Source organism: Parasteatoda tepidariorum, chromosome 9, assembly GCF_043381705.1.
Source record: "Parasteatoda tepidariorum isolate YZ-2023 chromosome 9, CAS_Ptep_4.0, whole genome shotgun sequence".
Classification (NCBI taxonomy): domain Eukaryota; kingdom Metazoa; phylum Arthropoda; class Arachnida; order Araneae; family Theridiidae; genus Parasteatoda; species Parasteatoda tepidariorum.
Window position 1 is genome coordinate 49,391,451 of NC_092212.1, and position 17,244 is coordinate 49,408,694.

A 17,244-nucleotide genomic window follows, 5' to 3' on the forward strand; every position below is an offset into this window, starting at 1 on the left:
CGTCCACAAATAAACTGCTGAGGAACTACTTTGGTTACCAGTTTTATCTTTTTACCCTGATTGATATTGTTTTATGCTGCCAAGTATTTGTGACAATCGCATACCCTCCAACTTATGAGGATTTTGAAAATAATTCTTTCTAGTGGTAGCGAACCAAAGTAGAAATTTTTAAAGCAAATGGATCTCTCATAAAACTTTTATCAGAACTTAAGAATCTAGCCATATGGCCTGCACTTTTATAAGTAATAGTGGACAAGTTACGCTAAAATTAATTTTTTTTAAATATTAAGACATTAATTTTGCTACCGTCTGAAAAGAAGATTTCTGAAACTACGGAACTTCCGTAGCAGTTGGAGGGTATGCAATCGGCGCGAAAGGGTTAAGAAATGACTTCCTGAATGCAAGTATGCATGAGTAAAAGAATTTATATATTCCGATACATTAGCTTACCTTTTAATTACTAATGTTTCGAGGATTGCTTTCTCCAAGTGATAAAATGAAAATTAAAAGATGCTAACTTGCTCGACTTTGTGAAAAAATATTTTCCAGTGGTTCCAAAATTTAAGTTATTTTTAGCATTACGCAAAATACATAAAAATCGACAGGTATGCATTCACTTTTTAATGAGCAATGCCATATGTTTCTAAGATATTTTGTTATTATTTTTATGTTTTAATGTTGTTAGTTTTGAAATTTAATGTTGTTCTATTATGTTATTGAATGACGTGCTGTATTATTCGTGTTGTAATATTACAAAATATCTTATCTTGAGATTTCTTTAAAAAGAACTCCGCCTCATAGTTTTTGTAAAATAGGAAAAAGACTAGATATAAAACAAGTTCTTGACATGTACTGGTATGGATAAATTAAAAAAAAAGAATCAAATATTGTCAAATTTATATTGATAAAATAATTCGTGCAAGCTTATGTTGTACTTTCAGAATAGTTATTGTAGTGCGACTTATGGGTAAATAATCTATTATCCTTGTAACAACTTCGAATATCAAAAAATCAATTTTGGGAAAAACAATAACATTAAAAAAAAAAACCTTTTAAAAGAATTGATGTTATAGTAATTTAATAATATGACGATTTCTCTATTGTCAGATTTCTCCTTTTATGTTGTAAATAAGACTTTATCAAAAATTTGAAGTTATTTCTGAGTATTTGCAGAAAAAAATATGACAAAACACTATGTTTTATTCTTTTTTGCTTCCAGAAGTTATAAGTTATGATATATACTTACAAGCAGTTTTCATCTCCACGTTTACACTGAAATACATTAAACATAAAATCACTTTTCAAGCTATATATATATATATATATATGAGCTAAAATATTGAGAAGATATGGAAAATAATAAAAAATAATGACAGGAGAAGAAAATTATAAAAAATAATTTTTCAAAAGTATTTAAAAAAATATAATTTCTGATATCTAAAAAATAAAAAAAATTAAAAAAAGAGAGAGAAAGAAATTAAAAATACGGAAACCGAAACAAAGAAAAGGTATAATCTCTTCATCAGCCCACACGATCACATCCGCAAAAAGAAGTGCTTTCTAATATTTTATCAAAACAGTCGACCCAAAATATATCAATACAATAGTGTGAGGAGCACTAAGAAAATTGAAACAGAATAGAACACATTAAGAAAAAAATATATCGCGTAAAAAACAGAAAATAAAATGTAAAGCAAAAGTAAAACAAAACACAATACGAAATCTATAAAGCGAGTAACGAATTCAAATGAACTTAGATGCATGGGGAATTTTCAAGAATGATTTAAAATATTTTCGTCATAAGATTGCCAGATTACAAAGTAGGAAAACAGAAGCGCAAATATAGCTAAAAACGTAAATAGAGGAATTTAGTTTTATAGCACGTTCTTAATGCAGTACTGAAGCGCGTTTGATTTATTAGTTACAACATATTTGTTTGATTATACTAGATATTATACTGGATAATTATACTGAACACATAAAAATATTATACTGGATAATTTGAGGAAGCTTATAATTGATATTTAATTATGCAATATTAATTATACAGGTTGATATTTAATTATACAATTTTAATGATTTTTAAAAAAATAACATTTAAAAAAAAGAGAGAGGGAGAGAAACCATGATTAGCTCGTTTTGTGCAGATTTTTAACCACGAATTTGCCAGAATTGGATTTGCACATGTTAAAAATATAAATTCGCAAATAAGTTTTTAGTAAATTTATTAATGACAACATACAATTAACTCAATGATTTTACATAGAATTTAATTACTTTAGTTGGGTATCCATTGCTTTATATCAAATTTTGAAAGAATTTGTCTATTTTTTGGGGGATAAATAAACATTACTGCATATTCTTTCAATTCTATTCATTTGATTAAAAACGGTATTTAAATAGATGTTCTTAGAAATATTAGAATTCCAAGTAATTAGCTTATTCATATTAAAATTAAAATCTCTTCTTTTATCGTATAAATCAACAAAGCAGTTATTTTCTTCTTTTGTAATACCCAAATTCAACAAAATGAAATTAATACTATCATCATGATAACGAAGCAAGATTAATTCCTCGGGGTAAATATTATTTAATAAAATAGTATAATCTTGAAAATTAAAGGTAATTAAGTCATCAAAAAATCTAAAGACAAATTTAATATTAAAAGTATAATTTTTTTCATAATAATGCAAAAATAAGTTAGCTAAGAAAGAAGAAAGACTAGATTTTTTTTAATTTTCTTCGTTTTTTTTTCTTTTAGTCCCTTTTGTATTTAAATATTATGCTATAAGCATACATATTTTAAAAACCGTCTTATTTTAGCTAAAATATCTCGATTAAATGATGTTTTTATAAAATTTATAACATTTATTGAATATTATTTGTTATTTTAACTAAATGCTGAAGGAGTTGGCAAATTATCAAAGTTCAAAATACATACTCTAAAGTTAAGACCTATTTTGAACTTTTCTGAATTGGATTTGAACATAGTAATAATTGCATTAATCTGAATAACTCAAAAAAATTTTAAAGTAATAATATGTGCATAGTAATTTTTTTTAATTCAAAAACTGTGCACATAATTTAATCTCACTCTTTCGATAAGAGTTGTTTTTAAATAAAAAGTTGATAATAGTTTAGAAGAGTTGATAAATTAGTTTTTTAGGTGATAAATATTACTAAAAAATCTTATTTTTTCTCAAAAAGTTATAATGTACTTAGAAATATGAGAGTTCCATGTATTTACTATGTATTCAACTTAAAACCANATTAATATCAAATCTTATATTAATTTATTCGTTGATATTATTATATTTATTCGATATTTTAATATCTGCTGAGGTTTGATTAGGAGAAACATCAGTGTTCGGAGTTCTGGTTAAATGCATACTGGGCAGTAGTACTTGTCCTAAAAATTTATTGTAGGGCATACAGGGCAGTAGAACTTAACTAGATCTAATATATATATCGGGCATTTATCAAAGCGACTATGTGATTCTCAACATTCACCAGCGAAAGTCAACAGCCACTAATTTCGGTCATTCATAGTAGCATTTATAAACACAATATTTACTTTACAAGTGCATCATATATATATATATATATATATTATAGAAATTACCTTTCTGTTTTGAACATCAACTCCTTCTAGGTGTGCGGTGTATTGTAGCTCACTAAAATAAATAAGATTAAGCTGTTAATAGGCTATTACTGTGAAAAGTGTTGAAAATACATGCTTTGAAAGATTACTGCCCAGCCACTCTCACTTCTACGGATTCTCCGTAGTTTCAGAAAGTATTTTTCCCAGTGTCAAAAAAGAAAAAAACATAGTAAAAGCAAAGTTTGAATATTTTTTTATCTCATGTACATCTTTAAATTTTTCATTTTTAGATACATTTTTGTTCTCCATCTTTTGCACACAAACTAATTTAATATTCAAACCTTTGAAACTCATCTGATAATTTTCTCCCCGATCTGTTAGTTTATGCTATTCTACTTCAATCTTCCTCTGACTTGCTTTTGGTTTCTTTTTGTCTGTCTCGTTACAGTCGGGTGTTTAGCTAACCGCAGAAACTGCTCCCACACTGACTACATTGTAATGCTTTTCTGTTGAGGCTGCCGTGTGTGTATCAGTGCCTCCTCTTCAATTTCTATTTGAGTGCTATTTCTTTTTGCATATTTTTTTGGATGCTATTTCCTTTAGTACGCGAAGTATCATATGAAATGCAAGTTTATTATAGTTACTTCGTGTGAGTCCTCTCCCTCAAGCCAGTCATCAAAAACTTGGATTGAACGCTTATCAAGATCATCAACTTATTTGCTGATTGTCTGTCTGCAGTTGTCTTTTGTGCTTTTTTACGGTAATATTTTGCTACTTTAATATTATTTGTATTACTTGTATTTTATCTCATTAAACAATCATTCCCGGAAGATTTGCGGTAAAGCCCAAGTGGTGTTGAAAGGCTAGAATCCTGTTAGCTGAATTAGTTTGGTTTGTTAATTTCGGTTAAAACTATCTTTATTTTTAGAGATCGTACTTATTTATTCCTGAGCTGGGCTATCGGGTGGAAAGCCTATATACTCCCATTAAGGTGTGGCTAGATGGACGGTTTAAAATTACTTGAGCTTAGTTATATTAAAATTTTTCTTGCTGTCATGGAATTAATGAGTCAAGAATTGACTAATATATTTGGCTGTAAGGCTATAGTGCAGAAAACGTTCGGAGAATATTTCGCTCTCATTAGAGATATCGCTATGTTCAGTTTTTCTTTTGCTCTGTTTTACGGTAATATTTTGCTACTTTAATTTTATTTGTGTTACTTTTTATCTCATTAAATAACCATTCACGGAGGATTTTCAGTATGGCGATGCTTTACTAAAATCCTAGCAGGTTAACTGGTTTGGTTAGCTTATTTCTGTTAAAACTATCTATTTTTTACAGACCGTACGGAGTATCTCTGAGCTGGATTTTCGGGTAACAAGTCTAGAATATTTTGCTCTCAGTAGAGACCTCGCTATGACCAGTTTTTTGCCAAAAACACCAGATGTTACTAACTCACTAGAAATTACTTAAGACCACGATAGGAATTCTTAGGTTAAAACTTAAGTATCTCATATCCTGACACAAATGAACTAGAAGCTTGTAATAGCATTACTTATAACCTATGTAACGATCTAAAAGTGATTCTACTAAAATAAAGCAAGATGGTGTGCGGTACCCGTGCTATCTAATAAAAATGAGAGAAATGCTACTCTTAACTTTTTCGGGACAGGCGAGTCATAAATGTATTCGTACGGAACCAGAATCAGGATGGAAATAAATAAAAAGCGGTAGCTTAAGTTTGGTCAAGTTTTATTTTTGCTTTCACTATAATTCTAACGTATCTAATTAATGCTAGTTCAAAGTGTAACCATATAATTTTTATTTTGAATTAAGTAATGGTATATTAAGTAAATGAAATTATTATTACTCCTCCTTTCAAATGAATTGACATCGAAATATTTTGCCTAGCAGATATATATATTTTTTTACCGTGATTGTAGCCACCCTGAGAATGCATATATGACTCGCCCGTCTCGAAGAGGAATTTCAAATAGTAAAGAAAGAAGGAAAACCGAAATCCCGAATCAAATCAAATGATCTAATCCTATTGAACAGATGTCAAAAATTAAAGGATATTTCCATTAAATCTGATAATTACTCTCATATCCCTATTCTATCAATTGATCCGAAAATTGGGGGAGGAAAAATATCAAAAGTGTCTGAAAGGCAAGAAAGTTTTATCAAATCGGGGTGCCCGAAATACCGAAAAGCTCTACCGTATTAACCAATGGCATTTCGCCATTTGTAAATCGTTCCCTTGTTGGAATTAACACTGAACGAATTACTAAACCTAAGAGAAGACGAATTTAATGAAATAGCCAAAAATTTAAATGATGAATCAAAATGAGTCAAATGAGAATATGAAAATGAGCTCCCTCCTATCACAAACGCTAATAATATAGATCACGAATAATGCAAATGCTAACACACCAACAACTACTAGTTAATTCATATGAAAATAATGATGCAAACATTGACAACCAAGTGGGCACCCGTACTTATAAAAATAAAATTCCAATGATTATAATTAAAGGTAAGTAAACGTCATGGTCGATCTTTACCAAAACATAACTCGAACAAAAAAAAAGAAAAAGAAAACTGAATTATAAACATTATCATGGTAAAATGTTTCATGACAGTATCAAAATATACCCTACCGAGAAACACACCCTCGTAACCAAATAATCAATTACCTAAATGAAAGCAATTTTAATTATCATGCCTTCATTGTCCCAGATGACAAACAAATGAGATTTATTATTAAAGTTGTAACCTTTAAGAGAGAAACTAATTAATGGACAATTTAATGTTAGAGATCTAGCACGAATGTCCAGAATTAGGAATGGAGGAAAAATTCCGCTCCCCCATCTATTATTTTCACAACCTAAATGCGATCATTCCCAAAGAAGTATATACTGTAACCCATCTTGAAAACCTAGTGATTAAAACGTATATACTGTAACCCATCTTGACAACCTAGTGATTAAAGCGGGAAAATGTAATGGAAAACGTTGCCCTCACAGGTTCCAACAATTCTCTCACTCAGCCAATTTCTGTATACATGAACTGAAATGTTTAAAATATGCAGGAAATCACTCCACTTACACATGTAATAAAACCACAGAAACGAAGGCCACGTGTGCAATGTGCAGCGGCGAACTTCCGGCTAATTTCAGTCAGTGCCCTAAGCGGCCAAAATTTGATCCCAAATCGCATAAAACCACTAAAAACACAAGATCTTAATTTCACTCAAATAGAGTAATCACAGGATAATCATTCGCCGACACACTGAGAGAAAAACTGGAGACAGAAACATGAAAAATCGAGTTCATGAACACTTTAAATGAAGTCAAATCTATGATGGATCAACTAAAATTTCTAATTGATTAAATCAAAAATAGTAACATAATGCTAATACTTCAATCATTACCTACTTTAGCTGCCTTTGACAATAATGTTTAAATTAATAGTGATTGTTCTATGGAATGTAGATAGTATTAAAAATAAAATAGAAGTATTTAAGGATTTTCCTGTTGAAGTTAACGCAGGCATTTGCTTAATAACTGAAACACATCTTACCACATAATATAAACTTAAAGTACCAAATTATAATGCATTTAGGCGTGACAGACTTAATTATAATGATGGCGAGTCCGCGATTTTATCCAAATGACATTTAAATGCAGCTCTTTTCAACATTAATAACACTTATGGCTTTGAACAAAGAACCGTTTTGATACATCTAAATAATAAGCAATTAAGGTGCTCAGCACTGTACAATCCTTCTAATAATACACTGAAACAAAACGATATGATGCTACTTTTTAATGATAAAATTGAAACTATAGTAGGGGAGATTTCAATAGCAAACACACGATTTGGTGGTGTAATAATAACAAAAATGGCGTTGCTCTCCATAACATTATCAGAGACAAAAATTTAAAAGTGGTGGCTCCCACAACTCCAACTTATTATCCTTGTTTTACAACACATGGACCTGATATACTTATCATTTTATAACAAACTCTAAAATAGCTTTCAGTGCTGATGTCATGAATCATTTATCTTCTGACCATCTTCCAGCTATTGCAACATATGCCGAAAACATCAACAACTTTCAACAAAAAATAAAATTGTAGCAATTGTAGTCCAATATTCTCATTAATAACCTAGCTGATTCCCAAACTGATAATAAACATGATATTGACACAGCTATCTCTAAATTTAATCAAACACTTTTCTCTGCTTTTAGTGAAACCGAACATGAAAAACATTTATTCCTAATTAAAATTATCTCCCCAAATGAAGTAACTCATACAACACAGAAATAGAATCAGAAAACAGTGGCGAAAAATTTTCGACCCCCAGCTCAAAACTCGTAATCGTAAGTAATCGTAATAAGCAAATTAAAAAACCATGTGTGGATCACCGTAATGATACATGGATTGACAAGATCGAATCACTTAACAAAAAGGATCATTCACTTTATAAATTAACCAAAGCATTAAAATCAGAATCAAACATCAATAAACAATACATGGTAAAAGAGATATTGTTTTTACTGCAAAAGACAAAGCAGAAGCTTTTACAGACACAATGGAAGAACGATTTGCTGAAAATGATAATTTTGTGAATGAGGACTTTGAAGAGCATATTATTTAAAAAAATCGAAACTTTTTCAGAAATGCCACCTAATTACAAAATTTAATGCCTACTGACTCAGAGGAACTTAAAAATATCATCAAAAAAAATTAGGAAANCCACTGGTTTATGGACAGCCCTGCAGGATTCATGGTGTCAATTATCTCCAGCACTACTTCACACATTGATCGAATCCATGCCACGTCGTGTTGCGGCGTTTCTGCGCACTCGCGGGTACCCTACACGATATTAGGCAGGTATACCAGTTTTTTTGGCTCTTCAGTGTATATACATATAAGTATTATTATAAAACTTGTCTTGAAAAATCCTATTTCTTAAAACAATGGAAAGAAGCTACCTTTATATTCTTTCTCTAACTTCCTCATCGCTGACTTTGGGATTTCACAATACACTGTTTGTGATGTAAAAAGTACCAATATGGAAAAATGGTTAGGGATAGGAAGTGTTAGTTTATGTTTTGATCGGAAGTTATTGAACAAACATATTATTTTGGGTAACGACGAAAAGAAATCTTATTTAGGAAGGGAAAATGCTATTATTTCAGGGCAGTTTGTACAACAGAAACGCGAAATAACTTGTATTAGAACCTTTTCACATCTAGACTTTTTTTTCTTCTTAATAGTAAAGTGAAGGCTTAAGCGTTTTGTTTTATTTCCAGTGTTTTCCTCTTACCCGGGGAATAAACAACCAGGAGAGAAAGATGGAAAAAAGGAAGAACTGGCAGCAAAACAATTTTATTTGTAAAATTTTTTTCGTCAGGAGTAAATTTAGCTGTTACTACTTTTAATAAAAAACTCCACTTCACTATTTACTTTTTCTAGGATAAATAAAACGATTATACGTGCATGTTACACCTGTTAAAGAACATTGGATATCACGGACATTTCAATCTTTTTGAATAAAGAAGCTGTAATGAAATGATTTTCTTATTAGTTGTTTCAGCACTTTGTCGTGCCGACCGACCTGTGTAGGGGGCAGAGAACTGTCCTTGCATTAGAAAGGTCATGGGTTCGAATCCCGGGCAAGGCATGGATGCTTCTTTCTCTATCTGTGTGTTCTATGTCCTTACTCCTTTGTGTGTGAATGTGACCCGCCTTATAAACTGGTTGTGGTTGTGTGAATGGCGTGGCAGAAGTCGAATTCCTGTCCATAGATGGCGCCACTGAAAAACAGGAACAATCGCACCCCCACTGCCTAAACAGGCATACGACAAAAAAAGCACTCTGTCGTCTTTGTGTAAAATAAGCTTTCAGCTTCGTAAACAGCTCCTCTATACCTAATATACCTTGTAAAATATTACTTTTAATTACTTATCATTTAGATGATCGAGTCAAGTGAATAATAGTGTTCAATACTATAAAACAAGTATGGTTATTTGTTGTGGTGAGTGGGTCTGAGCACAGTCTTAGAACTGGAACCTTAAATGAATCTTTGGCTACGACGAGTAGCCATGCGATTGCAAAGGGCAAAATTTTGACTGCATATTAAAATTTCACAGATCGATCATATTTGTTTCATTCCCATGAACAGATCTCAGATATTTTTGCGTAGCTGATTTCAGACCTGTAATAAGTTTCTCTCTACAAGCCACAGTTTTTAAGCAATTCAATAGCACATAATCCTTATCAGGATTTTTTATAAAAGTGCCTACAGTGAATACTGAGAGACCCCATATCTCTCCATAAAGTCATAAGGGTCTGTTGGTCCAAATATCTTTTACTTTTAATTCTATAATGGCTCAATTTTAGCAGATGCCATTGATGTTATACCTTTTTTGTGTTGTCACTTGTGATGTTATACTTTTTCTGTCGGGCTGTTGCCACTGACATCTGTGATTTTAAAATAATTGTTGTTGATACAATTTCTAGTGTTTTATGTATGTTTAATATATGTTTTATGTATCTACTCTCGTATGCCCTTAAATAGGGCAGGTCGAGATACGAATAAACAATATCTCTTAACTCTGCTACGCATGGAGCGGTAGGAAGAAGGCGAAAATACATTTCAGTTTATGATGCGATATGTTAAGGTGTGCATTGAAATTAGAAAATTTTGCAACCGGCCAGTGGTTAGTAGTAGCATTTTTAATTTTAAAGTTGAAATCCCCACACACGATTCAGGCAAGATCACTTGTATCAATGCTACAAAAAATATGTCCACCAAGAGCACTGGTCTAATTTATCTGATTAAATTATTTAGATACAGTGGTGATCAGAATCATAATAAGTTTAATTTATTAAATTTAAAGCTTAATGATAAATATTAAAATTTATGATTACTTTGGAAATTCGTGAGGAATCACCTGTTAAAATAAGCGAAGTTTTCATGTATGAAAAACTTACCTACAAGCTTTTGGACACTCTTCCATGCAATCTTTAATCATTTTTGATGTTGTACTCTCGTGACCTAACATGAACCAAATATAGATTATCACATTTGCATCTTATAAGTAAAAATGATTAAATACAGGGTAACAAATTTTTGTAACTAATGAATAAAAAAAAATGGGAAAAACATTCTCCATCAAAAACTTTTAAACTGAAAAGAAAACTTTTATATTTGGTATTATTCTAGGAGTACATAATCATTTTTTAACGAAAATTAAATACATAAAATTGAGTTGCCTTCTACAGAAACCATGTTCAGTAACATGTAATTTTTTATTACTATGTTGTAAATTTTACATGCGTTTTTACTTACCACTCGGACAAAGTTTTTCAAGATTTGGAGCGTAAGTAGTATACTCGTCAATACACTTGTTTTGAGAAACTAGCCTGTTTATCTTGCAGAAGTGAAAGCAATCCTACATAAAAAGAGGGTAAAAAATTAACAACTGAACTGTATATTTCCTAAAATTCAGTTGGAAAGTTGACATGCCTCACCGTTTTGTCTGTGTACGTCTGGTCAGTAAAGGAGCCCTCAAATACCCGGTTACGAATTTTAAAATAAACAGTGCTTTGAACAGGCCTGTTCTCGTCACATAATCTAGTGCAAAAACGTCATAATCTTATATTTGTAAGGGTCCAAGGACCCGTAAACCACACCGAAACTCTTACGAACGAACCTGGTCTTTTTGTAGCCTGTGAAGAATAATAGTTTCTTCTTTGACAGCGAGAATACTCTTAGTTCTTTTTCTAAAAGAGGGTGCAACAGTTTAATCGGTTAAAGTTATTCCCTTCAAGGATTTATAATCAAATTGAAAACTCAACTTACTTGTTAATACTACTAAATATGATGTGACAATTTTAGATTATTACACTCCAATTTGGCAACTATACGGTTAGCGCACTAAGAGCCAACGTTCCCATTTTAATTTTTTTCAATATATATATATATATNTATATATATATATATATATATAGTTTTAGGAGGGTGCAACGCTGATTCTCGATAAAGTTATTCCTCCTTTCAGCATTTATAACCAAATTAAAAAACTCAATTTATTTGTTAATACTACTAAAAAAGGATGTGACAATTTTAGTCCATTAGACGTTCAAGTTTCTAATCTGGAAACTATACATTTAGCTCACTAAGAACTAACGTTCCCATTAGAATTTTTTTTCTAAATAAGAATTACACACTGTTTGTTGGGTGTAATGATGAATCGGTTTAAGTTATTCCCTCCAATCATTTATAACCAAATTAAAAACTCAACTTTTTTCTTAATAGTACTAAAAATTGATGTGAAAAATTTAGTCCATTAGGCTCCAAGGATTCTAATTTGGCAACTATACGGTTAGCACACTAATAGCCAATGTTCCCAATTTCCTTTTTTTTTTAAATAGTTAACCTAGTAGAAAAGTTGACATTGGAATTAAATGTCGAAAAATTCAAAAAGTTCTTTTATTAATTTTTTTCATCAAGTTTTATCTGGGGGAAGAGAGAATAAGGAACTTCAATATACAATTCCTATACCCTACCTGACCTCAAGCGCTTTTTTATTTATAGTACAAATATAATACTCGATCTCGAGAGTTTAAAGATTTGAAATGAATATTCATCATAGTTTTTTATGTGCTTGTATATTTTTGTTACGTGAATTGATACGTAGAAAAATTCGTTATTATTTACTGAAAAAAAAAATGCAATGCANAGTAGAAAAATTCGTGATTATTTACTGAAAAAAAAATGCAATGCAAATAAGTTAGTTTATCTCATCCTGAGTATTTCTAAAAATTAACTTTTTTCAAAAAAAAAAATAATGAAAATGCACTTACAATTTGATTTATTGGACCTGTTCCGTTATTTTCTTTCCATAATTTTTTATAATCCGTGCAATTTGTTTCATATGGATGAGGTAGTCTGATGATTTCTTTCTGTAAATTTAAAAATTTTGCAATTTTTAATTGAAATCAGAAAATAAATAACAAAAAAAATTGAATAAGATTAATTTATTGCAAGACTTAAGGTATTTACTTTATTTTAGTACTGGCCTTAATTCATGCAGATGATTTTTTGCTTTTAACGCTAAAACACAAAATTGTGCAATTTTGAACCGAACTTAGAGTAAAAAAGAACTCCTTGGTAAAGTTTTACGACAAATTCACTTTCATGGAGAACATTGGAATTGAAACAAGCTCACATTGGCTTTACACTTGAAAATACTCCGTGGTTTGCTCGAGGGCAGGATTATTCCTCCCCATGACATGACCCCTTTACCACTGGATGTATAGTATGTCTGAACTGTTGTCAGTGCAAACCGAGAACAGTAAGCGAAATATTATGGGGATTCGAACCCAAGTCTCATCTATCAACACTAAATCACTTATCATATAAGTCATATCTGATCCAGAATATTTATTAAGTTATAAAATACAACAGAGACATTAAAATGTATTATAAATTTTGTTGTGATATAAACGCACTATATGCCGATTATAGGAGTTGCTGAGCAGTTTTGGCTTTCGTCCACCTCTCAATTTTGAAGAAAGCGATGTCTATCATAATACCAAAAAAACAAAATAAATAAATAAATAAAATTCGGTGTAATAGAATAAATTTTTATTTTTGTCGGTTTTTTTTTTAAAAATATTTTTACTACAAGAAGATGAACCTTTTCGACGAGAGCACAGATTGCAATCGTGATTTGTACGCCTATTTTGTTAATTATAATTTTCTTTATTACATTAAAAAAATCTTTTTCTGATAAGTAGAGAAACTATTTCTGATGGAATAGTGCGTGAATTTTAAATAAAAAATAATTGAGCTCCTCTTCATTGTAGTTTATAACACAACTTGGTATATTTTGGTACAACTTGGTATTGGTATTACAAGTTTATTTAAATATTTTAACTCATATATAAGCAATAATAATTGAATTTATTACCATAGATAAATACACTGTTTAAGAGTAAATAATAATTAAAAAAAAAGATTGACCGAACAAACTTACTTAATTTTAAAAATAGAATTCTTTACGTTGAATGGTAACAAAATACTTTTCGTTATTGAACGAGGAGAAAGTGTAGATGCTAGAGCAGTCTTCCTGTCTCCCCCTATCCCTCAAAGTTGTTGAATAACTTTTCATATGAACACAAACAAAAGACTTGTCCCAGGGAATTTTCTGAGGAAAAGTGAACAGGAAGTTGGTGGTAAGTAAGTAAGGAAGAACACTTTCTCGTCTTTATGTTTTTAATTCATGCATCTCATTTACAGGAAAAAAAACTTCTTTTTAAGATGGTAGCATGTTTCTGGACAATTTTTAAGTTCTCCATATGGGGGCTAAAGATGCCCGATTGAGGGGCAATTACCCCCTAAACCCCTTCTGGCTCCACCCTAGCATGTTTGTCAAGATGCATATTGTCTCAAAGTCGCCCATGATCAGGACCCATGACAAGAGTTTTTCACAAAAATGAAAAAACATGCTCGTGTCACATCAATAAAAATTATTGTTGTAATTTCTATAAAGCGTTGAATAGAACACCTCATTGTGATTAGCATTCCCCAGCTTGTTATGCCCATCTCAGAGTACAATTTCGGTGGTGAAATTACTGTTGCGTTGAGACTCTTTTTATCTGGGAAATCCTAACAGCAGGGATTTGAGTATATTTTATATAATTTGCATAATTAAATAATAAGGTAAGAAATTGGCACTAAGGAAAGTAATGTAAATAGAATATATCCTTTTGTAATATGAGTATTAATTTTACAACTAAAGTATAATTACTATTGAAACAAAGGCTGTAAACCAGTTTCCTCCTTCAAGTCTAAAACCATCAGTAAACGGATTTTGGAGGTGTTTGCGATCATGAACAGAGGCGTGAATCTCAACCGGATCAGAGCTAAATAGGTATTGTTCTGGAAAAGTTCGGAGTTTAACAAATATACCTGAAAAAACAACAACAACAGCATTAAACAACAGCATACTTTGACCCTTTAGTATTTCATAATCTATTATATCACATTAAACAGGTATTTTGTAAGAATATGGAAGTCCGAACGCAATAATTAACATCTATATTTCCCCCGAATAAAAAGAGAAAGACGAGGATATTTTCATTCTGGATAGCACATTTTTGACTAATTTTTGACAAAAAATAATAAATTCAACTCTTAATCCTTAACTTTTAGTTAAAAACATCGCTAACATCATACAAAATCTACAAGCAAAATTTCGAAGCAATCTAAATAAATATTTTTGTTGTAATGTGCGTCGGCGTAAAGAAAGTTTCTCAAAATCACCGCTCATCAGAAAATGAATCCAAAGTACAAGACAAATTTGAAATGTAAAAAAATTATGACAGCAAAAAAAAAAAAAAAGAAAAAAAATCAATTGTTTGGGAATTAATTTATGAAAATGAATTGTATTTGTCTTAAAAATAAAATTTATTAAAATAAAAAAACCGTCAAAATATTTAAAGCCTAACAAAATAATTGCAGTTAGCCTAACAAAATAATTGCAGTTTCGTTTTCGGGAGTTTACTTCAGGTTTCCTTTCGACTGTCAGCATACGAAAAAACAACTATAACTTCATTTTTAAAAATCGGAATTCAGAGACTTTAAGTGTTGTTGTTGTAATTAATTTACATTGCCTTAGAGCTGCACAATAGGCTATTGGCGGCTGTCAGGGAAGCATCCCTGAGGATAATCCGAAGACATGCCATCACAATTTTGATCCACTGCAGATGAGGATGGCACACCCCTTTAGCCCGACGGTAGCCCGACGACCTGCGCTCGAAGTCGAGCACTTTACGGTAGAATAGTTTAACGAGGTTCAATATCACACTTCCTGGGTCCCATCGTAAGCTGATCAAAGTGGTCACCCAACCGCTCTCTGACAGCAGCCAGTGATGCTTGACTTCGGTGATCTGGTGGAAATCGTGTCTTCACAATCAGTCCACTGCGGGACTTAAATATTTTGAGACTTAAGATTTTTAAAAAGCTAATCAATTAAAGCTTAAATATGAACAATAAAAAAAAACTCGAAATTTTCGATTTTTACACACCCGGATACCTTAACCCTTTTGAAGGCCGTGGTAAGTATACTTACCACCACGTTTTACCACTTTTAATTTAGGTTTCCATTTTTCAATAACTTCAGCTTTCTTGAAGTGAGTTTGAATAAAATTGGTAACCATTTGTCACTTTTAAAAAACGTATAAAAGTTACAAAATACATAATTCCTTTTGAAGTTTGTAGCATTTAAGGAATTTATTTTATAAATAAAGAAAAATAAAAGTCAGTAAGTTCCTAATAGGTCATGTTAAATATATTTACCACCAAAAAAATGGCATTTTTATAAACTAAATGAGTTATTTTTTATGTATCAGTTACTGTTCTTAAAACAATCTCAATTCCAAAAATACTTTAATTTACCTTTACTAGAAATAAAGGGCCCATTAAAGGGTAAACTTCTAAATTGAAGCCCATGATGAAAAACGTTACACATTTTGCGCTGTCGCTTTATTTAAAGATCGTGTTATGTTTCGAATTTTCGAGGTTCTAATGCGACCGTGAGTATTGGAACAAAAAAAAAAGTTTTGTTAGGCTTTATATTATCTAAATAAGTAAAGCAGGAAAATATTTTTTTTTTAAGTTTGAAATAAAATAGATAAATAAAAAAATTTTTAGAAAGGAAGAAAAAAAAACAGTATAAGAAAAAATAATTTGAATAAAGATGAGGACAAAAATTCAAACTTTCTGGAGATCTAGACTCATAATATTTTAACGCTCTAATTTAAGTACGGCGTTTCATACATAAAATACGATAATAATTTTTGTTTATTTGATATAATCGGATTTTCGTTTGGGGGATTAGATACAGTCAACAATGTTTAAAAAAAACATACTGAGAAATGTACGTTAATAAGTATTAAAAATGCACTTACTTATAGTATTCGGATATACTTTGTCAATTGCATTAGGTACATTCAAATCAGAATTAACTGTGTAACAAAAGGTAGGGATGTTATCTTGATTTACGAAGGGAAACCTTCGAATACTGTAAAAATGATTTGAATACATGAATATATGTGTTTTAAATAAAACTGAATTTTATTCATGTAAAATTACTTAAATTAAGTATACAACTTACGTGTTTAAAGGGAAAAGACAGGTGAATAGAAATGTGAGAAGTGGCAAAAACACTCAAATCCTTTTTATTTATTTAACTTATTTAATTTTTCAAGCGTAACTACGATCATAACAGACGTAGAAATTTTTTTACATTTAAAATGGAAAAATTATTGACTATCACCTTCAATAGTAAACTGAAAGAAATGTGCTCGAAACAATTTGTAATTTTAATCTCTTTCAATGTTTTTTTGTTTTTAATTAATCACCAGTTTATATTTTTAGTTGTACGACGGTTAAAAAATTTTTCTTAGTGGTAGCAACATTATAGCGCTTTGACGTATTAATTCTTTAATTTAACGTTTCAAAAAACTTTTCAGCCTACCACGACAAATCAATAATTAACAAAATATGTAGATATGATCTATTTGTCATCCAGTTTAACTCTTCAATTTTAAGGTAAGTTA

The 17,244-nt window shown here is 30.6% G+C and overlaps 1 protein-coding gene across 1 annotated transcript; it reads right to left on the reverse strand.

The window, feature by feature from the left end:
• Window positions 1–3,622: 3,622 nt before the first annotated feature.
• Window positions 3,623–16,154, reverse strand: LOC122270631 (degenerin mec-10-like; the record flags this gene model as incomplete). The annotated part of the gene is given in 6 exon segments (XM_071185808.1): window positions 3,623–3,674; window positions 10,609–10,672; window positions 10,967–11,069; window positions 12,484–12,582; window positions 14,433–14,593; window positions 16,082–16,154. Coding segments are annotated over 6 exon segments (552 nt in total), but the record flags the coding sequence as incomplete, so codon positions are not given.
• Between the last annotated feature and the right edge of the window lie 1,090 nt (window positions 16,155–17,244).